The sequence below is a fragment of the Hylobates moloch genome, unplaced genomic scaffold, assembly GCF_009828535.3.
Source record: "Hylobates moloch isolate HMO894 unplaced genomic scaffold, HMol_V3 SCAFFOLD_5, whole genome shotgun sequence".
In the NCBI taxonomy this organism is placed as follows: domain Eukaryota; kingdom Metazoa; phylum Chordata; class Mammalia; order Primates; family Hylobatidae; genus Hylobates; species Hylobates moloch.
Window position 1 is genome coordinate 147,964,186 of NW_026652280.1, and position 25,039 is coordinate 147,989,224.

Consider the following 25,039-nt stretch of genomic DNA (forward strand, 5'->3'; position numbering starts at 1 on the left):
AAGATAAGATTAGGACCAAGAGAATTGGGGGAAGCCTGATTCCCCAAGTACCCTCTGATGTATGTTCCCCTCTCTGGCAAAGAGCTAAGCACTGGGATGAAGCCAAACGATGAGGAACAAAGTAGCTTTGTCTTTATCCCAGAGGCAAAACAATAAGCAGAAAAATTCAGGGCTGGAGGACAGGCAGAGCAGCCAGGCTTACTTTTAAGAAAGAAACCCCTCACGCTAGGGCCCAGAGTCAAGAATCAATCCACAGCACAGAAAATGCATAAAGACCAGCAGCTTGAGTTAAACTTCCATAGAAACCTTGGAAAATAAAAACTTATTCCTCCAAAGTCAATCTCTGGATGTCCTAACCAACAGCACTACCAGAATTCAGGATGCTCAAATAATATACCTCTATCAGGAAAATCCTACTCAGGGTACTTCGCAAATGTGTCCATTGATTTCATGAGGCAACAGAAAGCCAGTTCAATAGTAGTTAGGTACACAAGGCAGTGAAGTATACTGACTCTACTCATGTCTACGACACTGAAGGGAAAATATAATCATGGAACAATAATAGCTAAATACAATGACCTTTGTAACATTTAAGACTATCACCAAACTAGCATCCAAGTTAAGGTATACCAACAACTTTCTTCAAAGACATAGGGTCCAAAAGATTTAGATGCAGACAATGGGGAAAAAAAAAAAACAGAGAGAAATTTACTCTGGAAACAGATTGTGTAGTGGAGATCAATACAGAAAAAAATAGATTTCTTGAGTTGTGCTAATAGAATGGCTTTGATTTACAAAGAGTCTAAATCAAATAAGAGTATTCATCTCAAACCATCTACACCCTGTCAATTTATTTCACCATGGTATCTGGGGAGTTAGGTTACCAAATGAAGCCATCTTGAAAGGAGTTACTGGATAGAAACCTGAGTGCTGCTTTCCTTCCTCTGTGAGAAGTGAGCTCAGATGCTGCAAGGCACCAGGCAGAATCACAGCATCTACAGAGGTAGTTCCTAGAGTGCTCCCTCCAGGAGGTACTGGTATAAGGCATCTTTTTCTTACACGTTCTGGAAAACTGTCTCCCACAGGTAATATAACCTACACTTGTATTTCTATTAAATGGTGCAGAAGCATGTAGAAGCAGAGAAAAAATTCTAATTCCATATGCCTAGGACCTGTCACTTACTTGCTAAGAGAGAGAAAACATAATTCCCCAGATCCACTGCGTTCTTCCATTATTTCCAATAACTGCCCTGAGAAAATGGCATTAGAGACAAACTAAATGGAATATTTATGTTCTGCGAACAAAGGAAAGAACATAGGGTGCGTGGGGTCATGATGAGTAAGAGCAAGCCTGAGATGATTCTGCTAAAGATATTTTAACACTGATGAATGCTAGGCCTTGGTTTGGCTTATTAAAATAGTTCTGGGTGGTAAGAGAGAAGCTGGCACATTTTTCTGTAGATGAGATAGCCCTGGGTGATTGAACAACAGTTGGAATACAGCTGCCATGGCTAAAACCAAGCAAGTACAGATGTCACCCCAAAGTGGAAATAATTTCATACCATCCCATGCTGCCAAATTTAAAATGCCAATGGAGGAAAGGTATTGGGGAAGGGGGTCTTTAAAATGAACTATTTTAAACACCATTCTGTATATAACTATAATTTTTGCTGCTGAGATCTGTAAGCAACAGTTATTATGGTTTAAAGAGCTCAGTCAAAAATCTTACTGCTCAGCAAAATGAAAACAATACAATGTGCTGTTCTCAGAGATAGGAACAGCCACATCAAATTCAGTCACTAGACATTAGACTTTGTAATTTCAAATGTTTGGAAAATGTCCTTTTACAAAGCAATAATTTTCTCTTTGTTCTTCCTTCAATAGTTGTCTTTCTTATAAGTAGTGCTAGGATTTTCTATGTTTTTAACTGATACGTTAGATAAGAAGGCACTAAAAGCACATAGTACCATATCACAGTACTCATTTCCCTTAGAAAGATAAACCAGGGAAAGGGAACATTTCACACACCCGCCCACCAACCCCTGACTTACCAAATGCCTTCTTAGGTTCTATTAACTTCATGGTGAAGAGTTCCTCCTTTTTTAATTCCTTTAACTTCTTAGCAACATCATAGTGACGCCATCCAACAATATTTTCTCCATTTATGGATTCAATATGATCCCCAACACAGATTGTTTTAACTGAGTCAATAACACCACCATCTTTAATTCTCTGAAAGAAAATTGATGATAACATAATATAAAATAGAACTGTGTAATGAATGCACCAATCTCATCTGATCTTGGAAGCTAAGCAGGTTTGGGCCTGGTTAGTACTTGGATGGGAGACTCCCTCGGAATAACAGGTGCCACAGGTTCAAAAAAAAAACTGTGTAACAGTACTTTTTATGCTTTTGAGACATTAAATGCAATGTATTGACATAACAATGCAGTCGGATGTTCAGTTAGAGACGGAAGACTGAGCAACCAAGAACCACTATCTTACCTCCAACCATTCTTCGTCTTCCTTATCATTCAGAATTCAGCTCACTCATACACCACCTCCTCTGGGAAGCTTTTCCTGACATTCCCAACCCACTCCCCCAAGAATGGGTAAGGTGCCACTCTCATGCTTCTACAGTACATTTTGCTGTATATGCTGAATTCTAAACTAAGCACTTTACATTTGTTATTTCATTTAATTCTAACAACCTTTATGAGATTCTCATGTCACAGGTCAGGAAGATTAAAGCTTCAGAAGATCAAGTAATTTGCCAGATTCAACATACCACAGTGCGATTGTTCATTTACTTCTCAGTCTCCATTACTAAACTAATATCCTTGAGAACAGAGATGGTCTTATTCACTACTGCATGCCTGTGCCTAGCACAATATCTGCAAAGTCCCTTCATTAGTGATTACTGAATCATTTCAATTGAGGCCCATCACATAAGAATAGAGCTTGAGATTTTTCAATTGGCTGCATTTAGTTACAAATGCAAAGACACAAGGAATAATACCATCTTAGCTAAGATGCCTGATACCCAATAAAAGATAAGTATGGTTATCATTTTGGGAGCCAGTAAGGGTGATTTGATGCTATTGTTTTTCATTTATGTATTTTAGATGAAGAGAATGTAAGACCCCAAGGACAAACTTCAAGTTGGTCTTTCTTAAATCTATCTTACTTCTCTACAATACAACTGTAGGGTAGAGTCTCAAAATGATATCTAGTATTCCCAAGATGTCACCAAGAATTTCTGAAAGGATTTTAGGGGCAGGAGCTCCAGAAAACTCTTCCAGAATTGCAGAAAACAGCCCTGCAGAGGATGTACAAGTTCTTCCACGGTGATGAGGAATGGGGCAAAATGAAGGCCATAATCTGTCTCGGAAGTCCCAAATCCTTCATAGGAATGACAGCAATATCAGGAGCGGCTGCTATTGTATAACAAAGGTTGTGTATTCTTTACCCTTGCTAGGTGGAAGTATAACATCTTCTGAATCAGCAGGGTGATTGATCATTGTGTCCAAGAGCTAGGAGAAAACTGATCTCAACTACCTCCAGCATCTCTGTCATATTGTCATCAGGAACAAGAATAACTTAGGAAGGTTAAGCATTTTTAATGTTTAAATTGCATTATTATAAATCAAAACTCAAAATAGATTTCTCTTTTATCCCAAATTTTAAGAATATTGCTACGTTCATTCATTCTAATAGTGACTGTTAACATGCCATATGCAAATGTCACAATAATGCCAATTTACACAGAGCTCACTGTCATTAGAAATAGTTAAGCAAAGAAACCAGAAGTTTCATAATCTACTGACATTGTTTTATTAGACATATTAAACTTATATCTCTAACAGAAACAATGGGAACCACTTAGTACAACTAGAGTTTCTAAACTGTCATAGAAAAATAAACAAGATTAAAGAAAAGACTAGAGTCTAAAGAAGAAAAAACTATTAAATATTTTACACAATTCATAATTCATCAAAGAATTCAACAATCTATATTTAACTTTGATTTTTTTTCTTAGTTCTTATTCTAATTTATCCCTTGATACATCTTGAATTTATTTTTTTCTTTGGTCAACTACACCATACAAATTTCAGAGTCTCATCACACAGTATTTTTAGCTTAAGATTTAGAGTTACAATTTTATTTAAAATAAGCATTATATAAAAGTTAAAGACTTTGAAGACACATCTGAATCTCACCAGTGAATTAAAGGTCAGAGTAACAGAAATCTAGGGTTGCAGAGGCCCATGAGTCGCCTCAGCAATCCTAGGGATGCCTCAGCAACCAGAAGAGTGCCCAGACAGAGGGAGGAAAGGCAGTTACCGGAAGTCAGAGCAGACAGCAGGGTGAGAATCCAGGTAGCAAGAGAAAAGTCACAGCACATTTCACTATCAGAGGCAGCAGATAAGAATCTGGAATGAAGACACAGGAAAATCAATATAGGAAACTTGGAGAAGACGAACCAGATAAAGAAGCAAAGTTGGAGACATGGATTATATATTTTATGGGTTACCTGAGCCTTAGCCTCCAAAGTGGGTAGAATAAACAATATGGGAGCAATGGAGACAAGTTTCTGAAACTTAATGTGCTTTGATAATCATACAATAACTTGACAGAGATTAATAATATTGCCAAAGGTACTAATCAGTTGCAAAGGAATAAGAAGGAAAAAAGAGAGGCATTAATGCTATACTTTATTTACTGAGTTACTTATACTATTCTCTATAACACTTAGGAAATTTCACCTGTCTTTGAAGCTTGATGGTGCAAAAGGTAGAGAAGATTTATTTATTTATTGGAAGATAGGATTTACATTATTAAACACAGAAGTTTCTAACCATTTCAGATCATTATTATAATATCTCCCATTATGTTCATACCATATATTTAGAGAATTCTGCCTTCTCATCACAGATGTCAGCAGAAGTCTAGGGCAGCATACACTGTAATGCCCACATTAAAAAAGTTAGAAAGATCTCAAATTAACTACCTAACATCACAACTAAGAGAACTAGAGAAGCAAAAACAAATTAAGCCCAAAGTTAGCAGAACACAAGAAATAACCAAAACCAGAGCTGAACTGAACAAGACAAAAAAGAAAGCATTCAAAAGATCAATGGATCCAGGAGTTGGCTTTATGAAAAAAATTAGTTACATAGGCCACCAGCTAGACTAATAAAGAAGAAAAGAGAGAAGATCTAAATAAACACAATTAGAAATAATGAAGAAAATGTAACCACTGACCCCACAGAAATAAAAATAACCATCAGAAATTACTATAAACACCTCTATGCACACAAACTAGAAAACTAGAAGAGATGAATAAATTCCTGGACACATACACTCTCCCAAGATTGAACCAGGAAGAAACTGATTTCCTGAACAGACCAATAATGAAATTGAATCAGTAATAAATAACCTACCAACCAAAAAAAAAAAGCCTAGAATCTGATGGATTCACAACTGAATTCTACCAAATATACAAAGAAAAGCTGGTGCCATTCCTATAGAAACTATTGAGGAGGAGGGACTCCTCCCCAACTCATTCTATGAGGCCACCATCATCCTGATACCAAAACCTGGCAGAGACACAACAAAAAAAGGAAACTTCAGGCCAATATCCTTGGTGAACATTGATGCAAAAATCCTCAACGAAATACTTGCAAATCAAATCCAGCAGCACATCAAAAACCTAATCCAGCATGATCAAGTAGGCTTCATCCCCAGGATGCAAGATTGGTTTGACATAAGCATATCAATAAATGTGCTTCATCACATAAACAGAACTAAAGACAAAAACAACATAAGTATCTCAATAGATGCAGAAAAGGCTTTTGATAAAATTCAACACCCCTTCATGTTAAAAACTCTCATCAAACTAGGTATTGAAGTAACATACATCAAAATAATAAGACCAATCTATGACAAACCCACAGCCAACATTATACTGAATGGAAAAAAGCCAGAAGCATTCCCCTTGAAAACCAGCACAAGACAAGGATGCTCTCTCTCACCACTCCTACTTAACATAGTACTGGAAGTCCTAGCCAGAGCAATCAGGCAGAAAAAGGCAATAAAGGGCATCCAAATAGGGAAAGAGGAAGTCAAACTATCTCTGTTTGCAGATGACGTGATTCTATATCTGGAAAACCCAATAGTCTTGACCCAAAAGCTCCTTCAGCTGATAAACAACTTCAGCAAAGTCTCAAGATACAAAATCAATGTACTAAAATGCTTAACTAGCATTCCTACACACCAACAGCCAAGCCAAGCACCAAATTAGAAAGACAATCTCATTCACAATTGTCACAAAAAGAATAAAATACCTAGGAATACAGCTAACCAGGAAGGTGAAAGATCTCTACAATGAATAAATATTTTAATGACTTTGAAAGTAAAAATTTTGATGGGAAAGCCAAGAAATAACCCTGTGGGGCAGGATGACAATTAGAGACATCGTTACGCATTCATAATTTTTTTTTTTTTTTTTTGAGACAGTCTCCCTCTGTCACCCAGGCTGGAGTGCAGTGACATGATCTCGGCTCACTGCAACCTCCACCTCCCAGGCTCAAGTGATTCTCCTGTCTCGGCCTCCCAAGTAGCTGGAATTACAGGTGTGCACCACACCCAGCTAATTTTTGCATTTTTAGTAGAGATGGAGTTTCACCATGTTGGCCAGGTTGGTCTCGAACTCCTGGCCTCAAGCTATCCACCTACCTCAGCCTCCCAAAGTGCTGGGATAACAGGCGTGAGCCACCATGCCTGGCCCAATTCATAACTTCTAATAAACACATTCTCTAATTCTACCACTGAAAGGATCTAGAAATAATGCACTCCAGTAGCAATGTATGAGCACAGCTAACACCAGAACTTGACTTCAATGTATGAGCACAGCTAACACCAGAACTTGACTATCAATCTCTAGTAAAAATCAGAGCTTCTAAGAGAAATAGTTGATTCTAGGCCAGGGGAAAAGGAGATACAAGATGGGTCTAGAACATCTTGTTATGTTCTAGAAAGTAAGAACCAACTCAATAAAATAACAGGAGCCATGTCAAAAGGACACGGGGGCCCACTTACAGGGGTTCCTGCAGGCCAAGTCTCAGGAAATTTGAGCATCAACATAATTGATAGTAATAGACTACAAACCACTGAGTAAAATACAAAGTCATGTACCCATGTTGACAACAAAGAAGGGCAGCTTTTTCCCTACCATAAAATGCTTTCAGATAAACATATAAGGAGTGATGGAATTAGAAAAATCATCATTTTTTCCAACCATTATAGGAAAAATTAATTCAGGCAACACTCATCAACAGATGCTAAATTTGTGCCATGCAAGTAAGAAAACAGGATATTTTCATGATATCAAAGCATCTCTCCACAATTACGTATCACAAAGGAAAATAATTTTGTAGTGAAAAAGACTGATGGACACTACCTCAGACAAGTGACAAAAATTAACGTCACAAACAATGAGACAAACCAGTTTCATGTACCTTCTGATGTGGTGCACTGAGAAGGACACAGCATCACTTATGTAATTTTCCTGCCAAAAATGTACAATCTATTTATCAACATGAGGAAACCTCAGAAAAACCCAAATTCAGGGACATCCTATAAAAGGCTGAGGAACTATTCTAGATTAAGGAAGACTAAAAAGACATGACAACTATTCTAGATCATAAAGAAGACTAAAAAGACATAAATGAAATACAGGATCCCAAACTGGACCTGTATGAGGGGAAAATAGTGAACACAATTAGGACAACTGATAAGACTACAGTGTGAACTATAGATTAGTTTGAAAGTATTATATCAATATTAGACCGTATGATTTCATAATTGTACCATAGTTATATATAAGAGAATATCCTTGTTCTTAGTAATTACACTCTGAAGTACTAAGGGGTAAAGAGTATATATGTGTGTGTGTATGAGATAGAACAAAGAACTCAAACATGGCAAATGGTAAAAATTGGAGATTTGGATAAATGATTTATGGTAGTTCTTTGTATTATTATTGCAATCTTTATGTAAGTTTGAAATTATCCTCTCCCAATTTTTAAATAATTTCATCAACCATGTGTACAGTATAATATGCATCTCTCTTCTAAGTTGAACTATATGTTGGCAGTTTAGATTATGCCTTGCTTTCTCCTTTGCTAACATGCCCTATATCTCCGCAAGGCTAGTGACTAGTACTCTGAGGCAGGCACATGTTTGACAAAGCATTTTTTAAAAAATAGAAAGACAAACTCTGAATGTCAGAGGCTAAGATTTTAAAAATCCACACGTTTGTGAAACTTCCAAGCCCTTCTCTGCTGCCTGTGCCTCATGTCCTGAGCTTCCCTTGGATAATCCCATATGACTTTCCCAGTCACAGATTTTCCATTTGGTCACTCACTCAACCTTCAGCACAGTCATATCTTTTGCAGAGCTAAAAATAGCCATTCTACCAAGTGGGAAGTGAAAGTCCCGTTTACAGTTAAGAAGATAACTTCCCTAAGATTATTTAATGGTGACAATGCATCAGCAAATCAAGATTTGGACAAAATAAAGGCACAAAATATTCTCTGTTGCATGAAGTCTATCAGTAATTCTTAATCGTGTAAATAGAAGTGCCAGCTCTGAAGTCAGACCTCATAGATCCAAATCCTGAATTTGTCCAGCTGTATAACTTTGGGCAAGCTACTTAACCTTCCTGATCCTGTTTCCACATCTGTAAAATAGTTGGAAATAGTACCTATCCATGGATCTCATAGGCATCTTTTTGAGCAAAAGAAGCCAAAAATAGTGGAGTATATAATATATGATTATATGAAGTTCATGGCAATAGATGCCAGAATAATGGCTACTTTGCACGGAAAGATTATTGACTGGGAAGGGGCACAAATGAGCCTTCTGGGTGGCAGAAATGCAATTTATCCTGATCTGGGTGATGGTTAAACAGGGATAAGTATGTAAACATTCATTAAGCTGTACATTAAAAATGTCTTACACTGCAACAAAAAAAAAATACAAAGAAAAAACATAATACCAACCAAATAGAATTGTGAGAATTAAGTGAGAAATTGTATGTAAAGTACCTAGTACATGCATTCAATATAAGTCCGTCATTATTATAACTATTACAATAACAGAATTGTTATTTTTAAGAGATGAGTCTACCTTTCTCCTCAGTTCTTATTTTCACACCATTTCAAACTTTTATCTTGCCTTTGAAGCTCTGTATCGATCTCTTTGTATTTGAATAAAGGAATTACAGTTGGCCCTGGCTATCCATGGGGGATTGGTTCCAGGACACGCCATCAATACTAAAATTCCACTGGTGTTCAAGTCCCTGGTATAAAATGGTGTAGTATTTGCATATAACCTATCCACATCCTGCTATATACTTTAAATCATCTCTAGATTATAATACCTAACACAATGGCAATGCTACGTAAACAGTTGTACTGTATTGTTTAGGAAATAATGACAAGTAAAAAGGCCGTACATGCTCGGTACAGATGCCATTTTTTCAACTATCGTCAGTCTGTGGTTGGTTGAATCCACTAATACAGAACCTACAGATATGGAGATCCAACTTTATATACTTCCTAAAATTTTGAAGAGCATTTTTAAAGAAGTAAATAAGGCAGTCAAAACTATGAACAGTTGGAAATAACACTAATTCAATGGAAATAAACCTGAAATTCATCAGATGTTAAAACCTACAGACATGGAAAAGCTTACGTGGATAATGAGTAGGCACCAGGGTTAGACTTTCCTTTCAGTTAGTTCCAAATTCTAGGGGAAGTTTAAACTAAAGGGAAGAAATTAATAAAATAGTAAACATAAACTGATGTCCGAACATTTTTCAAATGAAAGTGAAACGTTACCAATTCATGCATCCTTGCTGAGCTGGCTCTCACTCTGAAGATCATTTCTAACTTTCTTTGGCCTGGTAGATTCTCTTAAATGTTATCCTCAATTAGGTTACACTGTTATTTTTTAAAACTTACCTTTATAAAAGCATAGCCAACGCCGTTATCTGTAATGGTGAGACCAAGTGAATCTTCAGATTTATATACATTCACTTCTTTTTTGATTCCTTTCACATGGGCAAATATGAAATCTTCTAGTCCTACTTGTCCTCCTAAGAGTCTTTCCATGTCAATTTTAGGTGTGTTTAAAGTACAATATAAGATCTGCAAAGAAAAACAAAATGTCAGGTCCATTTCCACTTGGAATACATCTGACTGCTAATTTATTTATAAATATTTATTGACTGAAATACTCCTCAATTTATGATGTAAAGAGCTACATCATAAAATGTGTTTTTATGTTGGCTAGAGAGATTCTGGGACGTATTTTCAGACAGTAGCATTAGGTAACATGTATTGAGGGTTTCCTGTAGGCCAGGCTTCACACTAGACAATTTACATCCTATTATCTCACTTCATCTTTACAGTAACTTTATAAAGTACATTGGTATCACCATATTACAAATGAGGAAACTGAAGCTTGGTAAAAATAAGTAATTTGCCTAAGGTCACACAGCCAGTACTTGTCAGAGCCAAGGATTTGAGTTCAGGTCTCACCAATTTCAAAGTGGTTTATGCCAAGGGACCTGACATTTTATAATGCTGAAATCAAAGGTTATAGTCCCAAAGGTCTGCATCACACATACATTACAATTAAAATATAGGCAAGCCTATATTTGAAAGTTGGTAAATACATTTTTTAAATATAAACAATTTTATTTATCTTGCATTATAGTGCCTGAAAAAAAGCAATTTATTTAGTGAATGAGGTGTTAAAATCAATATGTTTTAGAACTAAAATGGACTTTAAAGACTATTAACCCAATTTAAAAAAAGGGTGAGGGGGGGCCATGGAATTGGGGTCTGGGGATTTTAAGACAACTTGTACCAATTCATGTGACAGTAAAAAAAGAGCAAAAAAGAAACCAAATGGTGAAAAGTGTGGAGATTTCAAAGGGGCTCTTTATGTTTACCAAGTCTTTATTTGACCTCATTTTCCTTCAAAAATATGGCTCATTTGACTAAAATGTGCAGTGCTACTCAAGTTTGTCAACCACAATCTGGGTAACTTGTGGGGCCCAAATTATAGAAGAAGAGAAGCACGGTTGAAAAGGTATCATCGGTTAAGAAGCTAAGTTCAACAAACATGTATTAAGTAGCTTCTATTTAATAAGCCAAAAAGGGCATTTTAATATGGCTGTTTCATGCCAAAATAACTAAATGAAATTTATCAGGTAATGCCCACCACAGACATTGCAAGCCTCTTCCTCCATCCCGGATTCTTACCTCAGGCCTCACTCTCAACCCTCTCCCAGTATCCTGGAGTTTCACACCAGTCCTAATTCCTACCAGAACCTTGATTGAGCCTTAACACATCCATAACCTGCATCCCGCTCAGAAATAGGGTGCACTTACTACTTACTGAATGGCTTTTTAGGCCATGTCAAAATGTGTCTGAATCAGAAGAGCTTCATAAAATAAAGCTGTCCCTGCTATACAATCAAAGGTCAAGAGTGTTCCGCCAAGCTCAGAGCAAATCCCAGAGGTGTGTTAAAGGAGCTAGTGATGAGGACAAAACAAAGGCCACTGGCTACAAAATAGTGAATGCCTACAGGGAACAACTATGGCCCCCACCTTGTCCTCTTTTCATCCCAGTCTTTGTTGAGCCTTCAATTTAACCCTTTATGTTCCTGGCAAGGGCAAAATACATTCAGCTTTGTAGATAATAAGTTTTTGCACATATTCTCTAGTGTAAAAATGATATTGTTCTCAGGCGGAAAAAATCGGTTAAGTCAAGAATGGTGCATATTTCTGATCCTAACTGTAAAATCAATGGCATATTAGTTTGCTAACAAAAATCACTGTGAATGGGTAGAGGGGGAAGGGAGTATGTGTAGAAAACAGCTTTTCTGACTCTCCTTCACAAAATGATCGGAAGTAAGTAGAAGAAACAACATTTTTCTCCTCCTTATTTTGTTTTGTTTTGTTTTGTTTCCAGTGAATCTGTCCATGGTATTCATAGTGGGTCCCAAACACCAATATAAAAGCAATTTACCCATTAGCTAGGAAAAAAAAAATTAAAATACCATGATGGTATAACAGGATAGAGAAAAACAAAAGAAAAAAAAGGAAATCTCACACAAACTGAACTTCTAATGACCAAGCCTCTTCCTTTGCTTCCTTTCTTTCAACTTTTCACATGCTTCAGTACAGAGCAAACATTAGATTTCCTGCAGGTAGAAGAACCCTTTTCCATCGTGCTTCCTCCCGTGCAGAGTAACATTCCATTCTAGACAGCCAAAAGTTGGCAAGCAGGGCATTAGTTTCTTTTTTCTGGAAGGAATGGAGCCAGCTATATCTTTCAGTGAATGGAACTCCATGGGAAGCTGTGTTGGAAACCTGTAGGAATGTGATAGCCACTGCAAGGTGGAATAAGAGCAGCAGGTAACTAAAGCTCCATGACTTCAGATCAGTTCTTCATGGGAGAATAAGAAGCTATCACAGTATCAATGCACAACTATCAGGAAATATACCTCTAAGTATGTGATAAAGGTCTAGAAATTCAAGCAACCTCAAAGATTTTATATTTTGAACTGCAAAATAAGAAAGTGATAGTTTCTAAAGAATGCAAAGTTCCTGCTCATTCACTCATCAAAACATAATGAACATTTAAGTCAAAAGGAACCTTAAGAAGCTACTGTGAGCTTTCATACCCTCACTCATACTCATATGAGAACAATAAAATTAACAGTGAAGTGGTCATATTATCAATGCTCCTCTAAGAAATATTTGCTTCCAGAATCTAAGTATGCTACACAACAGGCACTGAAAGGCAGCATTTAATTTTTTTTAATATACAACACCCTCTGATGGACAAACTAAACTAAATCAAAAAAGATTTGGAAAGTAAACTCATAACGAGGTATCACACAACATAAGGAAAATGACTGATTCAGTAGACATAATCTTAATGATGTTTTTCATTGTAAAATGAAACCCTTAACACCTTCTGGGGTAATCTGTATTTGTTGCTTTACTGTCATCATTGCCTATTTCCATAACTGATGGAGTACCCATGACTATTTCATTTTCTAGAGCATCACTGCCCAATAGAAATACGATGTAAGCTAAATAATTTTAAATTTTCTAATAGTCATAGTAACAAAAGTAAGAAGAAATAGCTGAATTAATCTAATTTAAAATTATATAACCCAGTATATCCAAAATATTGTCATTTCAGCCTATAATCAATGTAAAAATTATTAAGATGGTTTTCATTTTTTAAATTAAGTTTTTAAGATCCAGCATGTATTTACCCTTACATCTTGTCTCAATTTGGAAGAACCAGCTACATTTAAAGTGCTCAGTATCCAAACTCGGCTAGTGGTTACAACATTGGGCAGTTCAGCTTTAGAATTTCATGTCTTTAGGCTGGGCGCAGTGACTCATGCCTGTAATCCCAGGCTTTGGGATTACTTTGGGAGGCTGAGGTGGGCAGATCACCTAAGGTCAGGAGTTCGAGACTAGCCTGGCCAACACAGTGAAAACCTATCTCTAAAAATTTAAAAAAAAAAAAAAATTAGCCAGGCATGGTGGCAGGTGCCTGTAATCCCAGCTACTCAGGAGGCTGAGGCAGGAGAATCGCTTGAACCCAGGAGACAGAGGTTGCAGTGAGCCGAGATTGCACCACTGCACCTCAGCCTGGGTGACAGAGCGAGACTCTATCTCAAAAAAAATAAAAATAAAAATAAAAATAAAACGTTTTAGTAAGTAGGGATTTTATCTTATTAGCCTTATTTGTCTTATTGCAGGGGTCCCCAACCCCTAGGCTGCAGACTGGTACCAGCCCTTGGCCTGTTAGGAACCAGGCCACACAGCAGGAGGTGAGTGGCAGGCAGGCAGGCATTAGTGATTGAGTTCAGCCTTCTGTCAGATCAGCAGCGGCATTACACTCTCATAGGAGCATGAACCCTAATGTGAGCTGCACATGCGAGGGATCTAGATTGCCTGCCCCTTATGATAATCTAACGCCTGATGATCTGAGGTGGAATAGTTTCATCCCCAGACCATCCCACCTGTCCCAATACATGGAAAAATTGTCTTTCATGAAACCAGTCCCTGGTGCCATAAAGATTGGGGATTGCATGCTTATGACTCTGCCTTATCTATATGGAAGACAGACTAATTGAAGGAGAAAGCTATTGCCCTTTGGGGCCAGAAGATGGAGGGCCTTGAATTGTTATTATTGTGCTAGACATCAACATCTTCGATATCTATTCCCTTTCCCCCTAATTTTCCTTTGGAAATTTCTCTTCCCCATTTTAAGCCATATGGTAGCTTGGGTGGGAGTGACCACATCCTCAGGTTTAAATTGCTTAATGACTACCAATTTAGGCTAAGAAAATCCAAGAATGAACTTATTGGGGGTTTGGGGAAAGAATCGTCTTCTCTTTTCCATAGAAGCTACCAAATGGTGGTTCTCTCTCCCTCACTTCTTCTAAATTATATGAAGTCTAAAATGACTGCAGTTATCACTGCAAACATTAGAAGAGGGCTGGCAACAATGCTGACATGAGGAAAGCAGAGCCTCTGGCTCCAGTCTTACTTCAAGACAGTCAGGAGTGGGCACTGGAGATTGTCCACTCTTTTCCCTCCTAACACAATTCCCAGATGTGTACAGATTGCAAGCACTTTGGAGGAAAATGACTCACATCCCCTGTTCCAGGCATAAAAGTGAACTAGCCTAAGTGGTGGTTTAGGTGTAAGCATGTGGCCCAATGCCAGCTTATAAGACATAGGAGGAAGATGTCCAGGAAGCTCTGAAAAAGATTTTTTCACGCCTAACAAAGAAACACGGAAAGAGACAGTCCCTTTCTTCCTCTGTATTTTGCCCTATCTGTGGGTGGTCTAGGAATTTCTACCACCATCTTCCTGCCAGCTGAGAAAGACACCAATGCCAAGAATGGCAAAGCAAAAAGAAGAAATAAACCTAAGTCCTTGGTGACATCGGTGAGTTGCTCAGTTAACCAATTTGGAGCCCACTCTACCTCTTTTATTTATTTTGAGACAGGGTCTCACTCTATCATCAAGGTTGGAACACAGTCGTGTGATCATGGCTTACTGCAGCCTCAACCCCCCCAGACTCAAGTGATCCTCCTGCCTCAGCCTCCCTAGTAGCTGGGACCACAGGCACATACTACCAAACACAGCTAATTTTTTTATTTTTCATAGAGACATGGTCTCACCATGTTGCCTAGGCTGGTCTCAAACTCGTGGGCCTAAGCAATCCTCCTGCTTGGCCTCCAAAAGCGCTGGGATTACAGGCACAAGCCACCACACACAGCTCTCTTTTATGTAAAACAATAAGTTATCTTGCTTTAGCCAGTTTGAGTAAGTAGTTTTCTGTTACTTGCAGCTGAAAACATGCTGTCTGATACACAGTCCTATCCCAGAACGTTTAGTTACATGAGTCAATAAATTTCACCAAGCCATCCTGGGTTGGATTTTCTGTTACTTTCAACTAAAAGGTTCCTAACTGATAGAATCATTATGCCTTGTATCTTTATAATTCTTCATAGTTTAAAAGTTCTTTCTGCCTACCATCTCATTTTACCCTTTAAAAAATATCTAGCCGGGTGCGGTGGCTCATGCTTGTAATCCCAGCACTTTGGGAGGCCGAGGCGGGCGGATCACGAGGTCAGGAGATCGAGACCACAGTGAAACCCCGTCTCTACTAAAAATACAAAAAAAAAAAAAAAATTAGCCGGGCGTGGTGGCGGGCGCCTGTAGTCCCAGCTACTCGGAGAGGCTGAGGCAGGAGAACGGCGTGAACCCGGGAGGCAGAGCTTGCAGTGAGCCGAGATCGCGCCACTGCACTCCAGCCTGGGTGACAGAGCGAAACTCCGTCTCAAAAAATAAATAAATAAATAAATAAATAAATAAATAATATCTAAAGTACATGGTGAATTGTGTTTCTTTTAATACACTGAGGTATTATGGCATCCTAATTTCATATTCTATCACCCCTAGCAAAAATTTCAGACAATCTCACCTCCTTACTTCCAATATCAGTAAAATAAATAAATCGATAGACTGGAACAGTCTCATTCTTGTAATGTGTTAAATAGAAAGAAGAGAAAAAGAAACGTAAGAGATGAAAATAATGGATTAAGAGTTAAGAGTTCTGGATCTAGTTCCAATTATGTACCCTTCAATCTCAGGGGGTTTAGTTGAGTCATTTGGCCTCCTTGATCCTCACGTAAATTGTGGCATTATTAAAGTTTGGTCTACATCAAATGGTCATTACAAAAATTCAGTAAGTGTATAAATATACTTTTTAAACTAAAAAGCTCTCGGGAGGCTGAAGTGGGAGGATCGCTTAAGGTCAGGAGTTCAAGACCAGCCTAGTCGCCTCAGCGAGCCTACATCTCTTAAAATAAAATAAAAAAATAATTATCTGACACATGCCTGTAGTCTCAACTACTTAGGACTGCGGCAGGAATATTGCTTGAACCCAAGAGTTCAAGACTGCAGTGAGCTATGTGCTGTGTGCTATTACACTCTAGCCTGGGTGACAAAGCAAGAGCCTATCTCTAAAAAATAAGTAAATAAATAAAAAGACTCAATTTAAAGGTTTTTATTATTATTCTTGGAATATAGGGCTTCTTGAATAATATTATTTATACTTATGCTTGAAAGCTTCTTAAAGTGCATGAATTTTCCTGAAGTATCAGATTTTGCTCCTTTTTAATATCATAACCAGGATAAATTGCATTTTTCCTCATAAAAAATTATCCTTCAACTTTTGTTGTTGAAGGATAACTTGCAGACAGTTTTCTTGCTGTGCATTTATATTAAATTGCTACTTTCCTCAGTATTTTCAAATTCTTAACACATGGTTATGATTATTCATCACTGAAACTCAATATGGCTAGGAAGATAAAAGTTTGAACTATCGCACAGAGCCATTAATATCAATTAATATTGCTTTTTCTCTGGTGGCACCATTATATACTCCACAATGTGCTTTGTGAATAGCATTAAATAAATCATTTGTCATTAGTGTTTCAAAAGATATTCTGGTCCAGAAACAGGTTAACAAATCTCTCCCAAAACACATCAAATTCATGTTTAAAACTCCAGGAAGTCCACTTCCAACTTTCTTTTGTTGAATGCCTTCCTTAAACAAGAACTGAGCTGGCCAAAGATTCTACATGTTCCAAAGATCTCTGGAACAAATTATGGGCTTATGCAGCTAGAGTTACATTATTTGTATATGTGATTTTAAACATAAGCAGTATTATTATTTTTATATGACTACCCTCCTACATCTCAATCTACCCCCAAAATTTTGCTTACTTTTTTATACTGTATCCAAATAAACATTACAGAAATATCAGCCAATGTCATTATAGAAAATAAAGAGAAAGTCTGGGTGTGATGGCTCACACCTGAAATCCCAGCACTTTGGGAGGCCGAGACCGGTGGATCATTTGAGGTCAGGAGCTCGAGACCAGCCTGGCCAACATGGTGAAACCCCATCTCTACTAAAAATTAAAAAATTAGCCAGGTGTGGTGGCGTGCACCTGTAGTCCCAGCTACTCAGGAGGCTGAAGCAGGAGAACTGCTTGAACCCAGGAGGTGGAGGTTGTAGTGAGCTGAGATTGGGCCACTTTACTCCAGCCTGGGCAACAGAGTGATACTCTGTCTCAAAAAAAAAAAAAAAAAAAAAAACTCAAAAAAAAAAAAAAAAAAAAAAAGGCCGGGTATGGTGGCTCACGCCTGTAATCCTAACACTTTGGGAGGCCGAGGCAGGCGGATCACGAGGTCAGGAGATCGAGACCATCCTGGCTAATACGGTGAATCCCCGTCTCTACCAAAAATGCAAAAAAAAATTAGCTGGGCGTGGTGGCGGGCGCCTGTAGTCCCAGCTACGCAGGAGGCTGAGACAGGAGAATGGCGTGAACCTGGGAGGTGGAGCTTACAGTGAGCCAAGATCATGCCACTGCATTCCAGCCTGGGCGACAGAGCAAGGCTCCGTCTCAAAAAAAAAAAAAAAGAAAGAGAAAAGAAACCATACTTTCCTCAGGAGTTAGTACCACATATTTATACATAAGAAAACCACCTGGATTATGGTTCCTTTGTTAGTGACTAAGGTTTTATCTGGGTTGTTCTTATTATCTAAGTCTCAAAGACTTTTCCTCAAAGAGAAAAAATAATAATTATTTGACCTCCATCTAAATTACTGTCCTTAAAGTTACAGGAATTAAAAACAACCTGAAACTAAGAATAAAATAATTATGGGGGAGAAAAAAATAGTCATGTACCCTAAGTGCTTGAAAAGAAAGGATCAGCTCTACCTAAGCCACAGGGACAGAATCACATTGCTCAAAACTCTTCCAAAAAGCTCTGAGTGTCTTATGCTACATAATCGCCCCAAAATATTTGGTAAATGTGTCATATCAAGGAACTTCTAGAACTCAAACTAGTCTTCAATTATACGCATAGACTGGGCAACTGCTCGTCTCTCTTATTTGTACACAGTTTGGATACTGGCTCCCACTTCCAGTGAAGTGCTGTATCGTGAAAGTAAATGAGCTGGGGAGAGGAAGGTCAGCAAGGACTTTTTTCAAAATCAACATTAAGGTCCAAGAAACACTGATTAATGTACCAGCTACTTTCATATGTTACCTCATTTAATTCTCAACAACAATTTTATGTGAGATGTATCATAATACCATTTTTTTATAGATTAGAAAACAAAGGTTTAGAGGAGAAAATGGCTTGTGTAGGGTCACATATGTAGTAATTGGTGCAACTGGGATTCCAACCCTGGTTGTCCAACTCCAAGGTGTTTTCCCAGCAATGCCTCTCTGACAATGATTATCTGTGTGGGGACATCTAAGTTACTGGTCACTTCCTAATGCATTAGCTGAACTAAATCCTTGTGAGTCAGGTCATGAAGACAAGTATCAATATGCCCTGTGCAGAGAAGAAAACCAGCTCAGACATGTCAAGTGATTTGTGTAGGGTCACACAGCTAGCGAATGACAAAGTCAGAACTAGAATTCAGGCTTTTTCTAACCCAGGATACTGTAGCTGTGATGTAAATATAAACACAGCTTTGAATTTAAAACTTTTAGAAGACAGGCATGACGGCACACACCTATAGTTCCAGCCAAGGTAGGAGGATCACTTGCACTGAGGAGTTCGAGACAGCCTGGGCAACTCAGTGGGACCTCTTCTTTTCTTAAAAAAAAAAAAAAGAAGAAGAAGAAGAAAGAAGAAGAAGAAAAAAGAAGAAGAAGGAGAAAGGAGGAGGAGGAGGAGAAAGAAGGAGAGGAAGAGCAGAAGAGGAGGAGGAGCAAAAAAAAAAACCTTCTAGAAGAGACTATACAGTTTTATACTCTACATGGAGCCAAATATACTGTGTTCATTTAATAAACCCCTCACTTTCTAAAAGGAGTAAGACCATTTGCATAATATAACTATTTATAATTAGACTTTAAAAGCCAAACATAAATATCAAAATAGCAATAACATTAATTAAAATTATTATAAATGATTTTAAAATTTATTCCCACTAGTTTTAAAAATGACTAGTTACATTTGTTTCTTTGTATTGTAAACACAGTAATGTAAAATCTCAGCCTATTATTTTCCCAGTATAATGCGTGTACTAAACTTCTAGGATTAGTTCTAAAATACGCATTATTTTATATATACAGTGCCTATGACTTCATCTTGTCAATAGCTACAGTCATCTAGAAACAAGTTTCACAGGCTGGAAAAGATATAAAATTGGCGACAAGACAGATATTTAGAAACATGATACCGTATGCTCTATTTAGACCTTCATGAGTATATTGTATAAAGCCCTGTCCTGAACTGTGTAGAACTTTCTATAAATGATTCACTTCTAAATTAGCTGCCCTGGGTCAGCAGTGGCAAGCCTTAAATAAAAGGTGAATCATCACTCTTTGTGCTCTTCTCCAGTAGAACTGCTTTTTTCAGTATTACTAATGAGTAAAATAATATGACAAATAAGAATTCTATCCAAAAAAAGAAAAACAGTCAAATTCATATTTTGAATCTACCAAATGACTTCCCAGCACAACCAAAAGAACTTTTTTTTACTAATGAAATATAACAAAGGGAACTGTGTATCTAAGAAAATCAAAATCCCAAAGGAATCCTTGAGACACAAGAAAAGAATAACCAAAAAAGAGAATTTCAGACCAATATCCTTGATGAACATTGATGCAAAAATCCTCAATAAAATACTGGCAAACTGAATCCAGCAGCACATCAAAAAGCTTATACACCATGATCAAGTGGGCTTCATCCCTGGGATGCAAGGCTGGTTCAACATACGCAAATCAATAAATGTAATCCAGCATATAAACAGAACCAAAGACAAAAACCACATGATTATCTCAATAGATGCAGAAAAGGCCTCTGACAAAATTCAACAACGCTTCATGCTAAAAACGCTCAATAAATTAGGTATTGATGGGACGTATCTCAAAATAATAAGAGCTATCTATGACAAACCCACAGCCAATATCATACTGAATGGGCAAAAACTGGAAGCATTCCCTTTGAAAACTGGCACAAGACAGGGATGCCCTCTCTCACCACTCCTATTTAACATAGTGCTGGAAGTTCTGGCCAGGGCAATCAGGCAGGAGAAGGAAATAAAGGGTATTCAATTAGGAAAAGAGGAAGTCAAATTGTCCCTGTTTGCAGATGACATGATTGTATATCTAGAAAACCCCATTGTCTCAACCCAAAATCTCCTTAAGCTGATTAGCAACTTCAGCAAAGTCTCAGGATACAAAATTAATGTACAAAAATCACAAGCATTCTTGTACACCAATCACAAACAGAGAGCCAAATCATGAGTGAACTCCCATTCACAATTGCTTCAAAGAGAATAAAATACCTAGGAATCCAACTTACAAGGGATGTGAAGGACCTCTTCAAGGAGAACTACAAACCACTGCTCAATGAAATCAAAGAGGATACAAACAAATGGAAGAACATTCCATGCTCATGGGTTGGAAGAATCAATATCGTGAAAATGGCCATACTGCCCAAGGTCATTTATAGATTCAATGCCATCCCCATCAAGCTACCAATGACTTTCTTCACAGAATTGGAAAAAACTACTTTAAAGTTCATATGGAACCAAAAAAGAGCTCACATCACCAAGTCAATCCTAAGCCAAAAGAACAAAGCCGGAGGCATCACGCTACCTGACTTCAAACTATACTACAAGGCTACAGTAACCAAAACAGCATGGTACTGGTACCACAACAGAGACATAGATCAATGGAACAGAACAGAGCCCTCAGAAATGATGCCGCATAGCTACAACTATCTGATCTTTGACAAACCTGACAAAAACAAGAAATGGGGAAAGGATTCCCTATTTAATAAATGGTGCTGGGAAAACTGGCTAGCCATATGTAGAAAGCTGAAACTGGATCCCTTCCTTACACTTTATACAAAAATTAATTCAAGATGGATTAAAGACTTAAATGTTAGACCTAAAACCATTAAAATCCTACAAGAAAACCTAGGCAATACCATTCAGGACATAGGCGTGGGCAAGGACTGCATGTCTAAAACACCAAAAGCAATGGCAACAGAAGCCAAAATTGACAAATGGGATCTAATTAAACTAAAGAGCTTCTGCACAGCAAAAGAAACTACCATCACAGTGAACAGGCAACCTACAGAATGGGAGAAAATTTTTGCAACCTACTCATCTGACAAAGGGCTAATATCCAGAATCTACAATGAACTCAAACAAATTTACAAGAAAAAAACAAACAACCCCATCAAAAGGTGGGCGAAGGACATGAACAGACACTTCTCAAAAGAAAACATCTATGCAGCCAAAAAACACATGAAAAAATGCTCATCATCACTGGCCATCAGAGAAATGCAAATCAAAACCACAGTGAGATACCATCTCACACCAGTTAGAATGGCCATCATTAAAAAGTCAGGAAACAACAGGTGCTGGAGAGGATGTGGAGAAATAGGAACACTTTTACACTGTTGGTGGGACTGTAAACTAGTTCAACCATTGTGGAAGTCAGTGTGGCGATTCCTCAGGGATCTAGAACTAGAAATACCATTTGACCCAGCCATCCCATTACTGGGTATATACCCAAAGGACTATAAATCATGCTGCTATAAAGACACATGCACACGTATGTTTATTGCGGCACTATTCACAATAGCAAAGACTTGGAACCAACCCAAATGTCAAACAATGATAGACTGGATTAAGAAAATGTGGCACATATACAGCATGGAATACTATGCAGCCATAAAAAATGATGAGTTCATGTCCTTTGCAGGGACATGGATGAAACTGGAAATCATCATTCTCAGTAAACTATAGCAAGGACAAAAAACCAAACACCGCATGTTCTCACTCATAGGTGGGAATTGAACAATGAGAACTCATGGACACAGGAAGGGGAACATCACACTCCGGGGACTGTTGTGGGGTGGGGGGAGGGGGGAGGGACAGCATTAGGAGATATACCTAATGCTAAATGACAAGTTAATGGGTGCAGCACACCAACATGGCACATGGATACATATGTAACAAACCTGCACATTGTGCACATGTACCCTAAAACCTAAAGTACAATAATAATAAAAAAAAAAAAAAGAAAAGGATAAAGAATTGGAATAGGTGTAAGTCTTGCCTTTGTGGACGTTACACAAATACTAAACCAATGAATAAAATAAATCAAATGCATATAGCCATATATACATCATCCTCTCCCACAATCTTTCTACACTCAGAGGAGATACCTGAGCTTATCCTAGTCTAATAATGCTGCAACACTGCATGCCAATTTGAAAGACATAATAAATCACTGCTATTTCCCCGTCAGGTGCTATTAAATTTTGCATGCTTTCTGAACCACTTATCTTCTTAAAAGCCTCCTCTTGTTTAACATTAAAGATGGAAGAGATTCTAAACAGGCAAGGAGAGACTGTAACAGGGGATTTTATATGCTGGAATAGGATGGTTTATAAAACTTCATAATTATACATTATAATTATTAGTAAAGAGATTTGTAGATTAAATGTTCCAAATTATCAAACAAATATACAAATATAACTTGTAAAAGATTGCCATTAGACCTCAAAAGGATCCTTAAACAAAACTTTAAAATTTGTTTGGCAGAAGTTCGTAGAGCACTGCGTTCATTTTGGCCCACGAGGCTGAATTCTAACCCCTACAATGAAATGTCTGAAGAGAGTGTGATATTTAAAAACCAGCCAAATGAATCACGGAAAATTGGAAAGTAAGCACGGTGAGCCATTCAGGTGTGAAGAGGAAGTGATGGGGGAAGACAGTCTATTCCTTACTACATCCTACAACAGGAATTCTGACAGAAAGAGACGAGCACTCTATGGGGAAAATATGGGCCACCTGAGAAAATATCAAACATCTTGAGAGAAAAAGATGTTTCTTCTAAACTAAAACACCTAAAAGGCATAATAAAAATGTACTACAGGGGCCGGGTGCGGGGGCCCATGCCTGTAATCCCAGCGCTTTGGGAGGCTGAGGCATGCAGATGACCTGAGGTCAGGAGTTCAAGACCAGCCTGGCCAACGTGGTGAAAGCCCGTCTCTACTAAAAATACAAAAATTAGCCAGGTGTGGTGGCAGGTGCCTGTAATCCCAGCTACTCAGGAGGCTGAGGTATGAGAATCACTTGAAACTGGGAGGCAGAGGTTGCAGTGAGCCAAGATTGTACCACTGCACTCCAGCCTGGGAGATAGTGAGAGACTCTGTCGCAAAAAAAAAAAAAAAAAAATATGAGGAAGCCAAATGATCTGGGAGAAAACGGTGAAGGCAAATTCACTGACCACCTTATACACTTAAATTTTTCATTAGGAAGTTCGAGAGCATAAGAAAATTCACCTATGGGTAGGCCTGATAGGACTGAATCCACAAGTGAGGTTAGCCCTCAATCTGGAGTGTGTGTGAGGATTCTTCTAGGTTCAGACTTTTCAAGTTTGAACCACCTCCTGCCCCAGGGATAGAGTAAGCCCAGGAAACTGAGAATGGGAAAGGGTGAAGAGCAGCCAAGAACAGAATTCTGTCACAGACTTGGAGGTACCCAGGCACTGCCCTGGCTGACTGACCTTTGCTCGGAGTTGTTGATTATCAGCAACCTGTTCCCTACTCTCACCAAGCAGTTTCTTCCAGCTCTCTGCTTGCCAACATTATCGCCATTCTTGCCTGCAAGACTCCCGGTGCTAGGGGAGGCAGAGCACTTAGAAAAGAGAGGTAGAAGACCAAGCAGGGGCAGGAGCTGAAGAAGCTGACAGGCTACCATGGGACTCCATCCTCAACTCCCAGGAATGTGTCACCAAGCCAGAGCCAGGACGAGGAGTACCAGTCTCCTGGCTCCAGTCTGGGTGCTGACACTGAGCCCTTGCTACCTGCTTCCATTTTTAGGAGCACACATACTCCCTCTCCCTAGCCTCCCAAAAATGCCTATAATGCAAAACCTTCCTTATTCCCCAGGAAAATGGCTTATATATTGTTGGCAATTAATAATTATATGATAAACTTTCTCACATCATATTTTTCTTCTTTCTCCTTTTCTAGCAAGCAGTTTGGTTATAACTGGGATAACTCTAGGTCCCAGTTTATCCCTGTTGTTCCAGAGTAATTATAAATACTATCCTTTCACTCTCCGAAGCATCTGGGTTGGTTTGAAATATCAATTTTACACTAAGCTGTTTGTATTAAGCTGATCAAATAAGAACGCTCCCACTTCAAGATGCTGAGACTGAGACAGCACGGGATAAAAGGAAAATCATGTGATTCGGATGTTAAGGAAAGGCAGTGGTAGAGTTCTTCTATCCCTTGGTATTGAAGTAATCTTCCCCACATGCCCCAATCCTGGGCTTCTCGGGAGAAAATACAAGTCCCCATAACTT

General features: G+C 38.3%; 1 protein-coding gene across 2 annotated transcripts in view; it reads right to left on the minus strand.

Annotated features, from left to right (window-relative positions):
• Nucleotides 1–25,039, minus strand: part of GIPC2 (GIPC PDZ domain containing family member 2) — a 91,988-nt gene that overhangs the window by 44,850 nt on the left and 22,099 nt on the right. For both annotated transcript variants that reach the window (XM_032155510.2, XM_032155509.2), the window contains exons 2-3: nt 10,029–10,214; nt 2,052–2,232 (exon numbers count right to left, since the gene is read on the minus strand). In XM_032155510.2, coding sequence (XP_032011401.1) covers nt 2,052–2,232; nt 10,029–10,214 — 367 coding nt within the window. The remainder of the gene's footprint in view (nt 1–2,051; nt 2,233–10,028; nt 10,215–25,039) is intronic.